Source organism: Brassica oleracea, chromosome C1 (genome assembly GCF_000695525.1).
Source record: "Brassica oleracea var. oleracea cultivar TO1000 chromosome C1, BOL, whole genome shotgun sequence".
Lineage (NCBI taxonomy): Eukaryota > Viridiplantae > Streptophyta > Magnoliopsida > Brassicales > Brassicaceae > Brassica > Brassica oleracea.
The window spans coordinates 23277168-23297398 of NC_027748.1; the positions used below are offsets into that span (position 1 = coordinate 23277168).

At 37.3% G+C, this 20231-nt stretch overlaps 2 protein-coding genes and 1 pseudogene across 2 annotated transcripts; 2 read left to right on the forward strand and 1 right to left on the reverse strand.

The window, feature by feature from the left end:
- Positions 1–2626: 2626 nt before the first annotated feature.
- On the forward strand, positions 2627–8559 carry LOC106323111 (probable pectinesterase/pectinesterase inhibitor 34). Its single transcript, XM_013761281.1, is given in 4 exon segments — positions 2627–3593; positions 3595–3668; positions 3834–3970; positions 7713–8559. Coding segments are annotated over 4 exon segments (1833 nt in total). The 5' UTR covers positions 2627–2669; the 3' UTR covers positions 8411–8559.
- A 1425-nt stretch (positions 8560–9984) lies between these two features.
- On the reverse strand, positions 9985–14743 carry LOC106335378 (annotated as a pseudogene).
- A 2395-nt stretch (positions 14744–17138) lies between these two features.
- On the forward strand, positions 17139–19449 carry LOC106311337 (pentatricopeptide repeat-containing protein At3g49240-like). Its single transcript, XM_013748540.1, has one exon. It carries the CDS (start codon positions 17368–17370, stop codon positions 19306–19308), a length of 1941 nt encoding a protein of 646 aa, XP_013603994.1. The 5' UTR covers positions 17139–17367; the 3' UTR covers positions 19309–19449.
- Positions 19450–20231: the final 782 nt, after the last annotated feature.

The window sequence follows — 20231 nt, forward strand, 5'->3', positions numbered from 1 at the left end:
AACAGATCTGGAAAAAAATTCGATGTCATACCTTAAATTGGTGAGATAAGTTCCTTAGCATACATAAGGCTTCTCCAAGCACACAGAATCACAAACGAAAGTAACCCACCCAGAATCGTTAGCTTCTATGACTCTATGAACCATAAAAAATTTAGAATCAAAATCTTGGGTTTTTTTAGCTCATTGTGGAGAGAAAGTGAGAGATATGTTGTGTTTAGTTCACAAGAATGAAAAAAGAAGAAGGGTAAATCGATTTTGGGAGCATTAAGAGCTTCAAATTGGTTGTTCATGGTGGTTGTGGTATTGATGACAATGGCAATCTTGTAATTACTTGAAGATGATGAGGGTGAGAGAGTAAAAATGTCTTTTTCGAAAAAAAAAAGAAAAAAAAAATTGATGGTATTTTCGTAAATTATATGAACTTGTGAGATGAATAGGGAAAAACCAATTTTAAAAAAAAAAAAGGTTAGTTTTGTGTTTGACTTTAAGTTATAGGTCAATTCTGCAAAAAGCCCATACTTTAGTGTCGTATTCATAACCAATAATTCAGATCAGCATTATTTAGATATGTATGTTTTGTGTACCTTATTTCTGATTTCTTAAAATTATTTATGTTTCAAGTTAATGGAACAAAAAATTGGTATTGTTATTATAATGAATTGGTGAAATATAACATCACAATTAAGAAATTAGACTAACCATTTATAATACGGAAAAAGATTAATCTTTATATGTAAGAAAAATATACTTTTCCGCTATTAACTAACAAATAATCCAAATCCACTTGAAACTTTGTGATCGAGTGGTAAAAGAGATAATAGATTTGAGATGTCAACACATTTTAGATCAATCCACCGAAACGAAATCATATTATTTTTGGATATTCACATGGATATTTTTAGATCAACCTCTGTTTTTGGACTATTTACATATTCGATGCAAGAATTTATCAATAGACTACACCGTACTTGAAATTTAGTCTTTCCTCTTCACCCTTCTATAAGTATGCATATTCTCAAGTTAATTAAAAACCTCGAACACAAGAACACAGTAGAAACCAAATTTATTCTTATTCTTAACTAACGACTCAATGACGCGTGTCCCTCATATAACCACCACCACTCTCGTTCCCTTTTCAGAATGACCCTAGGTGCTGATCGAGCGGTAATCGTGGGCCTAGCGAGTTACCGAAAAATCGGAGAATACTCGAAGCCTAATTTTAAATACAATTTAATATATTTATAATATATTTAGCTATTTTTAAATGTGATGACACATGTTGTTAGACATAATTATATAATCTTATATATATAATTTTAAACAGTTTCTTTTTTATTCATCGAACATCTAGATTATAGTGTGTTTGGTAAAAAAAAATCCTAAATAAAGTAATTATATGCTTGTTTTGGGTTTGATAGCTAACTGTAATTATTTAGTAATGAATAATTACACAAAATCTGTCAATAATTAGTAAAAAATAATCAACTGTGTTTCAACATTAGGACGGAAAAAAAAACTTAGGCGGTCTAGGCGAAGATTATGCGGGAATTAGGCGGTTAACACAGGAATTAGACGGTTCTACGCGGATCAACGCCGGCGTATTTAACCTCGGAACAACACTTAGGCAGAGACTGCGTTTTTGAACAAGGCTCTCCTTACACTCATATAGACATGTCAATTAGGGCCGAAGCCCGTAGCCCGAGCCCGCCCAGCCCTAAAAATTACCGGGCTTGGGCTTCGCTTTATAAGCCCAAAAAAATTTGGGCCTTTCGGGCTAAGCCCATTTGGGCTTAAGCCCGTTTAGGCTAGGGCCGGTCCGAAAACCCGAAATTTATATTTTAGCGTAAATATTATCCTTTTTTCTTGTAATTGAAACTATTATTAGTATTGATATATTATTTTAATATTTTTATCCAAACTCTAATAAAGCAAATATAAAAGTTGTTAATGCACTTTATTGTTTCATCATTACAAGTGTTACATTTTAAATTTTACAAAAGTACCTTCTTCTTTCATGTACAACATGTTTTTATTTTCAAAATACAAAGTATGAAACGTTTGACCATGTTTATCATAAATTTTGTTCTCTTATATTTTTTGTTTTAATTGATAATTGATTATTTAAATCTTATTAAATTTGGTTTGTGTATAAAATGTTTTTAAAGCATACGAAAAAATAAAAAAATTGTGATAGAGAAGAAAATTTTAAACTCACTTTATAAATTTTTTATTTTTTAAAAATGAAACTCTTTTTTTTAATGAAAATTCACATGTATTAAAACGATGGAAGTGAAATAAAAAAATTGTGATAGAGAAGAAAATTTTAAACTCACTTTATAAATTTTTTATTTTTTAAAAATGAAACTTTTTTTTTTAATGAAAATTCACATGTATTAAAACGATGAAAGTGGCAATGACAAATTATTTTTTGAAAAGCCCACAAAAGCCCGAAAAGCCCTATAGCCCTATAAGGGCCGGGCCGGGCTTTGAATTCTAGGCCCAAATAATTTTCGGACCGGGCCGGGCCGGGCTCAAATATTTACGGGCTTAGCGGGTTTGGGCCGGGCAGGGCCGGACCAGCCCGAATTGACACCCCTACACTCATATATATATATATATACACTAAACATCATTAATGTAAAATCACAAGAAAGAAAATATAAAACAAAATGGGCTACGAAAGACTCGGACCATCCAAACCAAGTGGTTCGGTCACAGCCACCACAGCTCCGGCTCCAAACGTGAACCAAGTCTCCACGTCAACACAACCGGAAAATACTAACCGGAGAAGAAAGAAGCTTCTAGTGTCGTCAATCGTCGTAGCTTTCGCCCTTATCCTCGCCGCCGCGATTTTCGCCGGAGTCCGATCAAATGTCAACTCTTCCCAACACGTCCCAGGCCTAGCTCGGAAACCAAGCCAAGCGATCTCAAAAGCCTGCGAGCCGACTCGTTTCCCCGAGCTATGCGTCGACTTACTCATGGACTTCCCTGGCTCGCTCGCCGCCTCCTCCGCCAAAGATCTGATCCACGTGACGGTGAACATGACGCTACACCACTTTAGCCACGCACTCTACTCATCTTCCTCCTTCTCCTTCCTCGACATGCCACCGCGTGTCCGCTCCGCCTACGACTCATGCCTCGAGCTGTTAGACGATTCCGTTGACGCGCTCTCACGCACTCTCTCCTCCGTCGTTTCAATCTCAACCGGCGAGACGAAGCCTCAAGACGTGATGACGTGGCTGAGCTCGGCTCTTACGAACCACGAGACGTGCGTGGAAGGGTTCGATGGTGTCGGCGACGGTGAAGTGAAGGATCAGATGACAGATGCGTTAAAGAATCTCTCGGAGCTTGTTAGCAACTGCTTAGCTATATTCGCAGCGAACGGTGACGGCGACGGGAATGACTTTGCCGGAGTGCCGATACAGAACAGGAGGAGGCTCTTGGACATTGGAGACAATAACCTGAAGTTCCCGAGATGGATGAAGAGAAGAGAGCGTGAGATCTTGGAAATGCAGGTGTCTCAGATACAAGCTGATATCATCGTTTCGAAAGACGCCAACGGCACGTGCAAAACTATATCGGAAGCTATCAAAAAAAAAAAAAAAGAAAAAAAGAAAAGCTCCTCAGTACAGTAGTCGCCGGATTATTATTTACGTCAAAGCCGGAAGGTAAAAATACGTTTTTATCCTTTCCATTTCGAAAATTTCTCGATGTTTGTGTAATTTTAAACTGTTACGTCCGTGAAAATGATGAAAGTAACATCTTATAGTTGTACGGAAAAGTGTTAATAATTGCGTTACATCTCAGTGAATCTTTTTTTTTTTTTTTGGAAGGTACGAAGAAAACAACATTAAGGTCGGTAGGAAAAAAATTAATTTGATGTTCGTTGGAGATGGGAAAGGTAAAACTGTCATTTCTGGAGGGAAGAGTATATTTGACAATGTCACCACTTTCCACACCGCTTCGTTTGGTAAGGTTTCTTTCTTTGCTCCTTTTTAGTTTTACTATTCCTTTTCACCTTTTTAACTTCTTGAAAATAGTAGAATAAAATAGGGGTGTTCAATCCGGATATCGGTTCGATTTAGGTTCAGTTTTTTTTCGGTTTTCGGTATTTTGGTTAGTAAAATATAACTACCATTCTAAATCCATATTTACTTCGGTTCGGTTCGGTTTATATACCGTCGGTTTTCGGTTTATTCGGTCTTATACCAAAAAACATAATTATTTAGTTTGAGATCATATTATATGAATTTTAGAGTCATATGTCAACACAGTCATTTATTAAAAATATATTACATGTTCAAATAAATGAACAAAAAAGTAAAAATGCTTCTACCATCAAATAAAATAATCAAATCTATAACTAAAATCAAAGCTTGAAATTTTGAAAATAAAAATATGAAACAAAACAGAAACATGAAAGAAAAGTTTTTCCACTCTTCCATATTTAGTGTTCATTTAAGTCATTTTTTTCAATTGAACACGAAAATCTGTTTGTTTACAGATAAGAAAAAAGTTGTGAAAATTTTTCATTAATTATTGTCCATCAAATTTATAATCTTCATATTAATTTAGTGAAAACTAAAATAAAGCAAAAAAATCAAAAGAAAACTTAGAAATAAGATGTCTGAATTGCGATGTATTGTTATTTAATTATAGTTCAAGTGTTTTACAAATTAAGGTTCTTTATTACTATAAAATTATGGTAATAGTTATTAACACAAATTTAACTTATGTAACAAATAGATTTTCATGTATTGTTATAAAATAGATACATATTTACATGTTTCTACTTTAATCGGTTTTGTTCGGTTTATTTGGTTTAATCGGTTATATACGAAACCATATCCAAATCCTACGGTTTTTATAAAATTATATCCATTCGGTTTATATGGTATATACCAAAACCAAACCATATTGTCTATTTCGGTTCGGTTCGGTTTTACCATATTGAACAGCCCTAGAATAAAACACTTTTGGTATGAAAAAGTTGTAAAACACTTAAACTCAACATCATCACTATTACAACTAAACAAAATTAAAAAGTAAACAAAATTACAATGCATTGTAAGTTGAGACTTGTATATTATGGACGTCGAAAATCACAAGATCTTTCTAGCGCCATAACTGAAAAATTAAAGAACCTTTAGTGGCAATTACAGTCAAATCATGAAAAGAGCTAAATGGAGGTCAACATTTATAATATAATAGTATCGTTTTCCCTTTGAGATCTCAAATTATACTGAGGCTCTGTTCAAAAAAAATATTAACTATATATTTAACAATGTAATGAAATAATTTTAAAAGTTAATAATTTTATCTATATATATTTGACGTTTCTCTTTTAATTATATATTATAAATTTAAGAATACATTAAAATTTTCAAATTTTAAACCAGTTTATATATTTATTTTAGAAATTTTCTTAACTATTTTTTTTTATTTTTAAGTTCGGACCCTGTTCGGGCAATGTCTTTTCCGAGTGCAGATATTGCCAAAACCGTTTCCAAAACTAGTTGTCTTTTACCACTTGTGTTTTTTTTTTATCACCCTTTACCACTTGTGTCTACTTTTCATATGGATTATGGATCACTACAGATGGCTAGTTCCTTTTAATAAATCTTAGACCATGATTAACCACCAGTCTCTGGGGTTCTTAACTTCGAATAAAAGACGGTTCTTACATTTTCTTAGATTTTAACTAAAAAAAACTAAGAACTGTCTTTTAAATAAGAGATATAAGAACCGTCTCTTACCCGATCTTACCCGAAAAATGTAAAGAAAAAAAATGTGTCATGATTCCCGGCTAAGACCTTGATTGGTAGAGCATTAGCATTAGCAGTAACAGTATGCTATAGAAGCAATATACTGCAGAAGCTGTATGCTTTTGCTAAACTATTTAATAAGATGATTGGTAGAGCAGTATAAGTATGCTATTTAAAATTATTATAAAAATTAGTATATAATATATAATATATTTATTTTTAATGAATATATTTCTAATACATATATATATAAATATATTAACATATAAAATTAAAAAAATATATTCTTAATTTATTTTATTTAAAAATTTTAAAATTAACTTATATCGAAAAATATTATTTTAAAGTAAATTTTATAATTAAAATATCTATTTTTAAAAATAATATTTCACATTTAAAATAAATTAAATTAAAATAATTTAATTTATTTTAAATGTGAAATACTATTTAAAAAAAATATTTTTATTGTAAATTAATTTTAGAAATCAAAATTTTATTTTCTAGATATAAAAATAATTTTTTGATATTATTAAATACAATAAATGAATTAATTATATATTTTTCTTAATTTTATAAATTATAAATGCAAATGCTCTTCTAAAAGCTTCATATGAGAGCATTGGCCAAAAAGAGCATGTGGAGAGCATTAGCATTTAGTAAATGCTTCTCTAAATTCTTTACTAACAATTGTTGATCGGATAATATAGAGCATGATGCTAATGCTAATGTTCTACCAATCAAGTTCTTAATCGACTAGTAAACAAAGTCAATATTGTAAACAGTAAACTTTTAATGTTTTTTTTTGTCTTAGTCATCTTTTCAACACAAATGTTTTTTTTTTGAATCATCTTTATTTTCTACCGATTCCGTTCCAAAACCTCCATTGCGCAGAGCCGCAGACTAGCTTTAAATTTCCACCAACTTTTTTCTCACTCACGGTAGTTGAGACCTAATTTCTACATAGTTCTTTGGTACATTTACTTGTTTGTTGTTCTAGAGAAGATCATGATCTCTTCTTCATTAACCTTTAAATTAAATCTCAATATAAATAATATCCCGTTACTCAAACAAATCCATTTGGTTGTTAGTTTGAAACTTATTTTACAGATTTAAATTTGTTCAGACTTTTAATGCTTCGTAGTTCAGTTACTGTTTTTGTATTGGATTTTCAGTATGATTCTGGAGTTTGGTTAGGTAACACACTTACACTGAACCGCACATCCTATGTGGTACTGCCGCTTATCCAACCAAACTCACATGCATGTTGTTGTGGTCTTAATGTGCATTGAGTGCAGTCTACTCTACTCACTCTACTCAAATCATAAAACATTCTTTGGTAAAACAAAGTTTAAATACATTACACTCATCTAGAACTCATTTATATATCCCACATCCAAGTACGTACATCAGTAAATGCATGCATGTTCCTTATATGCTAATTTGTATGCATATTCAAATCTTCATATAGGTATGTATGCATACTTATATCATATATGCATACACATCTAGATGGATAAACACACTCACATGGAACGCAGCCTACAGTTGGAGGTTGGCCGCGCAATTACTGACCCACAAATTGGTACATATATATACACATTCATGATGGGGAGACATAGAGGAGTTGCATTTATTTATATATATAGTTGGATGTAGGTCATTGCTAATTTTGTGGTTGGACGCGTTAGAGATCACTAGTTTCATTAACATTTCTATGTAAAGACATTTCTCAAATAGTCTTTGATTTTAAGTAATATAAATCCAATTTATGAGTTGTCCAAAAAAAAAAAAATCCAATTTATGTTTTTGTTTCAGTTCATTTGTTGAATCTATACTTAGAGATAAACTATTATTGATTTTAAGTAATTACATTGGTTTCTTATGTTTAATAAACTTAGAGTTGTTAAAACACAAAAACATAACTGTGTTTCTTGCTTTGTTTTCCAGCTGCGACCGGTGCCGGTTTTATTGCAAGAGACATAACATTCGAAAATTGGGCCGGTCCGGCAAAGCACCAGGCAGTTGCTCTCCGCATTGGGGCTGACCATGCGGTGATATATCGATGCAATATAATTGGTTACCAAGACACACTATACGTCCATTCAAACCGCCAATTCTTCCGTGAATGTGATATTTACGGTACAGTCGATTTCATTTTCGGTAATGCAGCCGTGGTACTACAAAACTGTAGCATCTACGCACGCAAACCCATGGACCTTCAGAAAAACACAATCACGGCTCAAAACCGGAAAGATCCGAACCAAAACACCGGAATATCGATACATGCGTCTAGGGTTTTGGCCACCCCTGATCTCCAAGCGACCAATGGTACCATCCAGACGTATCTAGGCCGACCGTGGAAGCTATTCTCTAGGACGGTTTACATGTTAACGTATATCGGCAGTCATGTACACACGAGAGGTTGGCTGGAGTGGAATACAACATTTGCTTTAGATACTCTATACTACGGTGAATATCTGAACTCGGGTCCCGGGTCGAACCTTTCGCAACGTGTGAATTGGCCAGGGTATCGTGTCATCAATTCGACGGCTGAGGCAAACCGGTTTACGGTGACGGAGTTTATATATGGTTCATCGTGGTTACCTTCCACTGGGGTTTCGTTCTTGGCCGGATTAAACATTTAGGTAAAGGAAAATAAAATGTTTTTCTTTCAGATGTATTGTTTCATTCTTGCGTCGTCCTTATATTAATGGACATATATGATTAATCCTATCCTATACAAACATAATTTTAACTTTTTAATTATATGATTTCGGGATATATATATATATTATTCAATAAGATCGTGACTCGAGGATAATTTACATTTGCAATATTCTTTTCGGTGGTACTAATTATATAATTCGGTGTGATGAAGTAATCGTTGGATGTCCTGTGACACAGACTAGTTTGATTTTACATATATTTTGAATAGAAATATAATGTTTACTATAGAAAGAAATATAAAGTGAATTAGTGTTTTTGTGTGTTAATAAGAGGGTCCAGCGACGTCAAACTTTTTGAACTTTTTGAACCGATTGAATGTTTTGAAAACTTTAGCGAATATCAAACATGCATTGTTTTATAAAAAATAACTAATTAAAAGAAGGGAGAAATGGAGGCGTCGGTGGCGGTACGATGTGACTGAAGTCAATACGGTCACAGCCCAGAACCGACACCGACTGTGGGGTCCACGATTTTGGGAACTTTAGTTCCAATAATTCGAGAACTGATTAACTCACTACGCAGCAATAATACCAAACACCAACATGTTCTCTTACGTTATGCATCATAATTCATTCTGATTTAAACTGAGAAAGTATTATATGAAAAATCGGTGACTTAAGATTAGCTACTTATAAATGCAATAAACTATTTTTAAATCTATTAAGGTCGACAAACTAGAGTTTTTGAATCAGTTATTGTTACACCGATCAACTATTTTTAATCTAATTTTTAACTCTCCTATTGTCTCCAATCAATTGTTGTATGATCCATAGGTGTTTAGTAGATAGATATAATAATTAATCAAAATGTGGCACCGGCATGCGGAACAGTCTGAATAGTTAATCTACAGGTTAATGTTGCTATACAACTGCTTTTAGATAGCTATTTTGTTGGAAATTCCTTTATTCAAGTGTTTAAATGTATATATATATATATATTTTTTTTTTTGAATATATGTTAAATTTATTCAAAAAAAACTACTTTGTTTACAACAAGTGCATCTGTTTTTTGAAAACTAGAACTCTGTTACAACCCCAATCTCCTATCTTGTGGCAAACCACAATGTTACAACCCCAATCTCCTGTATACTTCAAGTCTCCTATTTGTCGCAATGAGAGACATCTGTTTCTGACTTGCCTATCAATTAGCTTTACCAAAGAGCCTGCCAATATTGGTGTACTGCCATGTCTTCTCTCATTTCGCTCCCACCATAGGAAAAAGACAGTGACTTGCAGTGTATATCGAATGAGGAACCTTTCCAGCAAACCTTCATTGGTGTCCAGAATCAGTACCATCAGTTCCGACCACAAAATGGTGTACGAGTTCAGCAACAAACCTCGCACAAGTTTCGACCAGACTTCTGCCGAGTAACTACACTAAAAAAAGAGATGGTCCCTTGATTCCATCACATTCTGACAGAGAACGCATGATGGATTAGCTCCAACGTTACATGTCAACATGCGATCACCCGTTGACAATCTATTTTGAATTGCTAACCAATGAAGGGAAGCGTATTTCGGATGTGATGTCTATACCAGATGCTCTTCCACCATTGAACGGGAGGGTCTTCTTTTCGAATAAGTTCCCATGTTTGTTTTGTCTTGAACACTGCTTGATACTTTCCTTCGCTCTGTTTCCACAGTGCTACATCAGTTACTCCACTGAGTTTCAGCCTTTGATCCTCACAGATTTTTTCAACTTCATTAAATACATCAACCCTATGCCTTCTCCTCCTCTGATTGCTCAGAGCCGCAGCAACAGTTGTAGTCATTGAAACTCCCATATCAATAATACCGTCCGCGCCAAACAAGTCATACAACCTTACCATACCCGACCAACAGTCAAACCAAAAAGAAGTGTTATTTCCATCACCTACTTGCATCTTGTGAAAATCTTTAGCCTTGTCTCGTAGCTTCACTAGCTTACGCCACATCCAGGAACCTTTTGTAGTATTTTTTTTTTATCGACCAGAACGAGCCATTCTTGAAAAGATTCATTTTAGTCCACTGAGCCCACATGGATGCCTGTGAAGATAATGTCCGCCAGATAAGTTTTAAACAGCTGACTTGGTTAGTTTCTTTCAGTGGCCGAAGACCTAGGCCCCCATCACACTTCCTCCTACAAACTATTTCCCAAGATACCTTAGCCTTTCTCGAGTTCAGAACAGGCCCCGACCAGAGAAAAGCTGCACATATGCTATTTATCTCCTTTATACACGCGCCAGGCAATACAAAACCAGCCATCCAGAAGTTCACGATGCTCAAAAGAACAGAGCAGATCAACTGTAATCTACCAGCCATCAATAAGAACCGGTTCGTCCAATGTGTAATACGAGTTCTTATCTTATCAATGAGTATACCATAATCCTCTTTTCCCATCTTTTTTGTTAGCATCGGCAGCCCCAAGTAACGAACTGGTAATTTCTCAGACGCAAATTCAAACTGCTGTTCCAGTAGGCCTGTTTTTGCTTCAGACAACCCCACATAGTAGACAATAGTTTTCTCCATACTGATTTTTAGGCCCTAGACCTTTCCAAAATAATTAAACACTTCCACAATGCTTTCTATGGATCTGACTCTACCATCTGTGAAAACCATTATATCATCAGCAAAACTCAAGTGGGTTAGCCCCAGATTCTTGCATTTGGGATGATACCCCATGTTACTATCCTTGGCCGATTTGTCTAGAAACTTCGACAGAACATTCATGCAGATTACAAAGAGGTAAGGCGACATACCACATCCTTGCCATAGGCCTCTTGTACTTTGAAAATACCCAGCAAGCTCACCATTAACTTGGACAGAAAACGATGCCATTGATATACAGAGGGAGATCCAATGAATGAACTTTGGAGGAAATCCATAGCTTCCAGTGTGTTGAAGAGAAAACTCCACTGAACCGAATCAAATGCTTTAGAGATATCTATCTTTAAGGCGCATCTAGAAGATATCGTGTCTTTATGATAGTCTTTCACCAGCTCCGTGGCAAGCAAGAGATTCTCAATAAGAAGAAGGCCCTTTACGAATGCAGTCTGGTTCAGAGCAATAAAGTCCACCAGCGTGAGCTTTAACTTGTTGGCTATTATTTTTGAGATGACTTTATATATGACATTGCTCAATGATATCGGTCGGTAGTCCTTCATCTCACGAGCCACAGTTTTCTTCGGTATTAAGGCCAGAATTGTTGTATTCACTATTTTTGGCAAGAAACCTTTGGCGAAAAAAGACTGCACTGAAATAATGAATTTCGGTCCTATAATAGACCATGCAGCTTTGAAAAACTCCACTGTGAATCCGTCTGGCCCAGGCGATTTATCACAAGGCATACTGAAAAGTACTTTAGTGATCTCCTCCGATGTTACCTCTTTTATAAGATCTTGCTGATCAACCTCTGAGCATCGGTATGGTAAAAGCTCCTGCAAATTACACACATCAATTCCCTCAAAGTCAGTTGGCTGATGCTGAAGAAATTCTTTGAAGAAACCCTCAGCCTCTTCTTTTATTTCATCTGGTTTCTTAACAATGCGGCCATCTCTGCACTTTACTTCTTTGATCGAGTTATTGATGTCTCTTGCTGTTGGTGCCCGATGAAAAACTCTGTTATTTTTGTCCCCTACCTTCAGCCAATGCAACTTAGATTTTTGCTTGAGAAATCCCTCCTCCAACCGAGCAACATGTTCCCAATGTGCATATGCATTGTTTTCTCTCTCCAAGTTTTGTTGTGATGGGTTCCTGATAGTCTCCTCTTGATACACACAGGTTCTCATAGGCCTCCTTGGTCTTCACCGAGAGGTTTCCCATTTTTTCCTTTGCCAATACTCTTATTTTTGGTTTAAGAGCTTTTAGCTTCTTTGAGAAACAATAGAGCGAGGACGTTGACAAGAAAATAGGGTCAGTTGTTTACCAGTAATTCTCCATTAGCGGCTTAAAACCTTCTAGTTCTGCAATTGCGTTGACAAACTTGAAAGGCCTTTTTGGCCGATTCAAAGCTGAGCAGAGATGAACCCTGCAGCGTAGGTGATCCGAGCAACCTCCAGCCTCAAAAACACTATAGGACTGAGGGTAAGATCCAAGCGAATGATCATTTATCAAAACTCAGTCAAGCTTCTTAGATATAAGACCTTCTTCTCTTTTATTCGTCCATGTATACTGAGGGCCATGAGCCGCTAGATCCAGCAAATTGCAGTGATGCATTGTATCATGAAAATCTCTCATTCCTTGAGATAATGTGTTCCTCATCCCATACATTGAATGTTCTTCAGCATCTAGAATCTCATTAAAGTCCCCAGTGATTATCCAAGCCTTACGACGAATAATCGGTGAGTCCTGATGGGCTTTAAGATCATTCCATAATTCTCTCCTCTCTGTCTCAGTGTTATGAGCATAAACACATGTGAAGAAAAATTCTTCTACGTCCTCGCCGATAGCAACTGAGACTGTGATCATTTGATCAGTTTTATAGAACGGTGTGACTCGAACTTCCGGTCTCCACACTAGCCATATTTGGCCAAGTGGATTAAAATCATAGTTTGATATCAGATTCCAATCTTTGAAGACTGAATTCTAGATCCTCTGACTTTTTCCTTCTTTTACTCTTGTTTCCAACAACGCTTCAAACATAAAACCTTGGTCCTGAACCCACTTCTTCACTACAAAATGTTTGACTGATTTATTGAACCCTCTAACATTCCAGAAGAAACCCGACATATTATTTCTTCTTGTAGGTGCGTTTTTTACCTGCAGCGCTAGGAAATCCTTCCTTCGCGCTTAAGGCAGCTAGCTTTTTTGATGATTTGATGTGGGTTTTTGATAAACGTGAGATAGTTGGTCGAGGTGGACGCTCACCTTTCTCTGTTTTCCCCGTTTTTCCTATATTCATATTCAGATGTTCATTGGTTCCAGTTTCCTCCTCCGAATCTCCCTCTGAGACCTCTGCTGATACCTCCTTCAAAGTCACTTCTGGTGTTTCTAGGATTTCACCTTCTTCTCTTTCCTTATCATTTGAACTACTTTGCTCCTCTGTTCGTCATTTGAACCATCCCTCTCCTCTGTTCCATCTTTCCCCTCCAATTCATCGTTATTTCCTTGCTCCAACAGCACTGCAAAACGTGATGGTGAGATCACAGTGGTGTGCTCTGCCGCTGGTTTTATTCCTTGCCAACGATGCTTAGATGGAGAAACGTCCCTCCACTTCCCTTCAATATCAGCTGGAGGAGATGGTACAGAAGTAGTCTTTTCAAAAGCTCGTGAAGTTTCACCTATGACAATCACATCCCGAGCTTCTATACTGTTATTCTTAGTTGGTGACACAACCACTCCTCCTGTTACACCTGTCTCCATTGTTTCTTTTACTACTTCTTTCCCCGTGTTTATTTTGACTCTGTCTACATTGATAATCTCAGTCACACTCTTGACAGGTGCAGCATTCTTGATAACTATTTCAGAATCCTCTTGCCTTGTCAACAATTTGATCCTTGACTTGCACGTCTTATGAGTGTGCCCCAATTTGGTGCAGATATTGCATTTATCAGGAAGCCAAGGGTAGATAAAATCCACCTCTGCATCAACACCTATCTTTGATTTGAAACGATGAGATTTAGGCAGCTCCTTAGTCATGTCTGCTTCAACAAACACCTTTGCTTCTTCAAAACTTGTGCATAGAACGGTATCAGGGTGAAGTCTCTTCGGCTTACCCACTGCACTAGCAATGAAACCCAAGCCCTTCCACGAGAACATTTTGTGGGGAACCTTTTTCATTGTAGTCCACATAGGTACTACTTTGATCTCTTCTTCCTCTTCTTCCTCTTCTTCCTCCACTACCGGTGACCACTTTGAGAGGACCATTGGAATGTTTGCAATGTTCCACATTCCTCTTTGCAAGATTCTTTTCCTAGTAGCCGTATCCTTGATCCTGAATTTTTCTGTGACTTCATTAACCGGAAAGACGTCAATCTTAATAGATTGATCCCCCAATGGCCAAATCTTATTCACAATAACGTGAATCTTTGCAACATGTGGAGCAGGAGCTAGAAATCTCCCTTCCAAAAGATCATCCCAGACAGGTACTGTGTCTTGTATCAACTCATCTGGCACTTGCACAACTTCCTTCCCCTCCACCATCTCCATGTCGAAGACATGCGCAGAGAGTGTTGGACCACTTTTCACCGCTTTAGCGTAAGACAATTGTTTTTCCTGAACGTTGGACGCATCAATCACCGGCGTCACCGATGTTTCTGACTCCTCCGAAGCCATGACGGCTGTCGGTAGCCCTACTTTGCAGAGCAAACTGCTCAAAACCCTAGTCGCCAAAAAATCGCTCTCTTACTCTATTTTAGGAAAGTTTTTCTTTAACCAATAATTAAATGTATATATCTACTGGAATTCAACTCCACTAAGTCGCGTTTCAAAATGTTATAAGATTAGCTATGGATCGGACGATAGGAGGTTGTTGATCTAACTGATGACACAAAAAAATAGAGATTCAGTTTAAAAATTAAAAAAAATTGGGGAAAATTAAATACCAACACCATTTTATTTGATACAAAACAGACCATTTTGGTTATTTAAGGTATTAAAATGCCTTAGTCAAAATTTAATATATTTTGGTAATATGATCACCAATTCACCATTGAGCTTTTCTTCTGGACACTTTATCGTTATAATGTATATTGGATAGATGATGTGAAAATATGATAAATGAAAAAAGTAATAAAGAATAAATATGATTCACTAAATCAGTTTTACATACGGAAAAAGGAAGGTTTTATTATTAGAGACATTATACTTTTTGATACATTAATTTTTTTTTTGGTAAAATGTTAAATATTATTACCACTTTTCAAATTTTGACAAATGATACATAGATAACAAATAATGGAAAGAAATAACGACAACGTACTGTAACAACTATGCAACAACAGAGGAACATACCGAAAACAACAGAAACTCAAGCAAATAAGTGGTGTAATAACGAGAGAGGCTCGGACCTACGAATCGCAAGTAGTAGATGAGAAACCCGATGGTTGCAGTGAGCAACTGAGAGAGGGGTTCCCTTAAACCCTGAATGTAACAGTTTATACAGATTCCAACAAAAACTAGAGCTTACCGAACGAAGAATCCGAGCAAAAGTCTAAAGCATGCCAGAAAATAGAGACCACTGGTGTATAGGAGAAGCCGTAAACTGACGATGCCGTAGTCCGAGCATCTTTCGCAAAAGATTACTGCCTTCTTAGAAAATTCACTGGGAATGTATACATCCATCTAACCGTAAACTCATATAGAGAAACAGATCAGAAGACGAACAACCCTCCGGAAGAGACAAGTTCGAAGCCACACTCTGAAAATGGAGCCTAACTATCACACCACAAACCTCACCCGAGCCGTTAACAACCTTCAAGACACAAACACAACGTCGAATATATTATTTGGAAAGAGGAGCTAATGCGAGCACCACATCCACCAGACCTACAGAGGAAGAAGATAAAGACTTAACTAGTAGATGCCAGTTGTGAGGAAGGCCATATACTACTGAGACATCAAAGACCGGTAACTAGAAAGCCTCAAGTGCGTTTCCACAAGAGAAAGAAGATTTTGGGAGACAAAACCGTAGCCTTGAGAACCCCTCACGCACTCCCCAACTGAAAACCATACAAAAGATCTCCTCTGAGCAGAGCAAAGCTTGAATCCAAGCACAGAAAGCCACACCACTAGTTGCAGACACGAGACACAACCCTTGAATGAAAGCTCAAACAGATCTTTAAAACATAGCTCGAACACCACAACCACTGTTAGAGCTGTCGGAACCCAAAACCACTGGGGGTCTACGTACATAACCTCCGAGTCTACACCCACAAGCCACAATAAAATCGCTTCAACACCACAAGGAAGCAGTGACATGAGGAAGGAAATCTCCCATCTAAAAAAAAGCGAGAGAGACCACAACTTGATGACGGAAAAAGCGAAGCAGACAGAGGATGAGAAGAAACCCTAGACCAGTCCTCAAGCCACTAGGGTTCCAAATCTACTGCCGCCATCTCCATATCCAGCCAGATCTGGACCCTTGCCGCAATCAGACTCCTCTCCCTACTATTTCTACATCGATGTCACCGACTCTCCATGGACAAAGCAGAGCGCTAGACAATGACCACAGCCTAGAGAGATAAACATTTCCACCGACGAAGAGAAGAGACAAAGGTGAAAGGATAAGAAGAGTAGAACAGACTCACCGGATAGGAGACCGAAGGAGAAACCGCCGGTCTCTTAAACGAGATATGAAACTTGATACATTAAAGTTATCTTGGATAAGTGTTCTGATAACCAATTTCTAGAACAGCTAACGTTAACATATACACAGATCTAAGCCCAGTAAAAAAAATTCAAACTGAAAACCATAACTTATGTAAGAAAGACTATACTAGTCCTAACTAACTGTTGTTAGTTATGAGTCGTACCAGATTTAACGTATACATTTGGACAACTATTTGATACATATAAACCAAATCAATCATACTTGTTCAGTAACTTTTTGTTCAATCTACTGCTCATTCTGGGCAGCTTTTTTTTTATCTAAAATTTCTTGTTTTAATATCCTTTGTTCAAGAACAAGTTCTCAAAAAACAAAATTCAGTAATATAAAAATCATAGAAAATACAGTGGATCGCTCTAAAAATCAAGATTGCGGCCCAGATATGTTAATGGTTAGAAGTAGGCAGGCTTCCTTACCGTCTTTTCTCTATCCCCACGGCGAAACATAGTTATCCCAGTTACCAAACAAAGCCCACAAATTCATCATCGCCAAACCACACTCTTCTAAAACCCTAACAAGATCCTCTTTTAGCTCTCTCACTGAGAAATCTCCAGACTGGTCATTTTCAACCATGTTGATCGCTAAAGCCGCCTTCTTCAACCACCTGCAAACGCTCGCGAGAGCCTACCGCCCTCGCCTACCGCCGCCGTTTTCCGCCGTCCGTTACATGTCTTTCGCGACGCAAGAAGAAGCCGCCGCGGAACGTCGCAAACGCAAGCGCCGTCTTCGCATGGAGCCGCCTCTCAACTCCTTCAACAGATCTCATCAACAGCAACAGCAACCTCAAATCTCAAGACCTATCCAGAACCCAAACATCCCCAAGTTACCGGAATCTGTATCTTCCCTCACTGGGAAACGCCTCGATCTCCACAATCACATCCTCAAACTGATCCGAGAGAACGATCTGGAAGAAGCGGCTCTCTACACTCGCCACTCCGTGTACTCCAATTGCCGCCCGACGATCTTCACCGTGAACGCCGTCTTGGCCGCGCAGCTCCGGCAAGGGAAGTACGCGGCGCTTCTTCAACTCCACCGTTTCATCAATCAAGCTGGTATCGCGGCTAATATCGTCACCTACAACTTGATTTTCCAAGCTTATCTTGATGTTAGGAAGCCTGAGATTGCTTTGGAGCATTACAAGCTGTTTATAGATAATGCGCCGTTGAATCCTTCCATTGCTACGTTTAGGATTCTCGTTAAGGGTTTAGTTGATAATGATAGTCTTGAGAAGGCTATGGAGGTTAAGGAAGATATGTGTGTTAAAGGCTTTGTTCCTGACCCTGTTGTTTACAGCTATCTGATGATTGGGTGTGTGAAGAGTTCTGACGCTGATGGTGTTTTACAGCTTTATGATGAGTTGAAGGAGAAGCTTGGTGGGTTTGTTGAGGATGGTGTTGTTTATGGGCAGTTGTTGAAAGGGTATTTCATGAAGGAGATGGAGAAAGAAGCTATCGAGTGTTATGAGGAAGCTGTTGGAGAGAAATCTAAGGTGCAGATGACTGCTATGGCTTATAATTATGTTTTGGAGGCTTTGAGTGAGAATGGGAAGTTTGATGAGGCTTTGAAGTTGTTTGACGCGATGAAGAAGGAGCATAGTCCACCGAAGCGTTTGGCTTTGAATTTAGGGAGTTTTAATGTGATGGTTAATGGGTATTGTGCAGAAGGAAAGTTTGGGGAAGCTGTGGAGGTTTTTAGGCAAATTGGTGCGTTTAGGTGTAGTCCTGACACGTTATCATTCAACAATCTGATGAATCAGTTGTGCGAGAATGGTTTATTGGCTGAGGCTGAGAATCTTTACGGTGAGATGGATGAGAAAAAGGTGAAGCCTGATGAGTACACTTATGGTTTGTTGATGGATACTTGTTTCAAGGAAGGTAAGATAGACGAAGGAGCTGCATATTACAAAACGATGGTTGAGTCAAGTCTAAGACCAAACTTGGCGGTGTATAACCGGCTGCAAGATCAGTTAGTTAAAGCCGGGAAACTGGACGATGCCAAATCATTCTTTGATATGATGGTGAGCAAGCTCAGTATGGACGACGAGGCTTACAAATTCATCATGAGTGCGTTAAGTGAAGCTGGGAGACTCGACGATGTGCTTAAGATTGTGGATGTGATGCTGGACGACGAAACGGTTAGAGTGAGTGAAGAACTAAAAGAGTTTGTGAAAGAAGAGCTGAGGAAAGAAGGAAGAGAGGATGATCTGCAGAAACTTATGGATGAGAAAGAGAGATTGAAGGCTGAGGCGAAGGCGAAAGAGTTGGAAGCAGCAGAAGCGAAGAACAGGAGTACGAATATTAGGATAGCTTCTTTAATTCCAAAACAAGAGCAAGAGAAGAGCGATAACGTTAAGATGCTCTGGGATAATAACGGTGTCGCTGAAGAAATCGATGTGGCGGATGTGGTGGCTCAAGGAAAAGAAGCCGGTGAGGTGTCTCAAGGAGAAGAAGCCGGTGTGGTGGCCCAAGGAGAAGAATCAGGTGGATCTAACGGCCAGGCTCCACCGTGCTGATTCTCGTTTGCTTGAATTAATTAGTCTCTATTTAAGGGTAATTAAGGATTTAGTTGGGACTTTAAGCTATGATCCACCTTTTGGTCTTATGTCAGGTTTTGGCAAAATCATATTTTAAGCTTGCTTCTGCTTTCGATGTTATTACCATGGTATACACTTGATGGTTTGTCCACTACTGTTAACTCAGAGCTCCATTGTGAAGTTTCATAACAATGTGCAGAAATCTTACCGACTAAATGTGTGAAGATTTCAGCTGTTCTTATGATTCTTTCTGTGAAATGAAAATTGCCTATGCGGTATTTAATTTGGAAATGGCTCCCTGTTTTTTTTTTGTTTTCAGAACTTGATGATTGCGAACGAAGTTGTATTCAGCATTTGAGTGTTTCGAGCTATCTTACAGAACCGACGATAAAATACATGTGAGTTCTGTATTCAGCAACAGCCAGACAATTTTATGACTAAAACTGTCTTTTTCTTGAAGGCTCTGGTGAATACAGTTGACCATTTAGGCTCTATTAGGTATAAAGTCAACAACTTTATCACTTCCTTAGAAAAGGTGAAAGAGAAATAACCATATTGTCAGACAATGGATCATCAATATTCTTTAAATATTTTGTAAAATTGAATTAAAAGTTTCACGTCATGAGACCAATAGATATAATTTTATTGAATCAAGATTGATAGATTACTCGATTGATTGATAGTTCAGACAAAATAGTCATGGATAACTAGAGTGTAATGGTACGATATGGCTTCTTCATAGGATGCCGAGGTCGTCTGAAACGTGGCCCACCAGGTACGTTGGGACTCGGTTTTGGATAGTCCATCAGCTTTTCGATATCATCCTCTTCAATTTGTATTATATATATGATTTTTTTTTACATGAGACACTTTCTCACGTTCAAATTACATTACAGGACACT

What these genes read in the sequence shown, in the direction of transcription:
- LOC106311337 (XM_013748540.1), top strand. Translation starts at nt 17,368, where the DNA reads ATGTTGATCGCTAAAGCCGCCTTCTTCAACCACCTGCAAACGCTCGCG.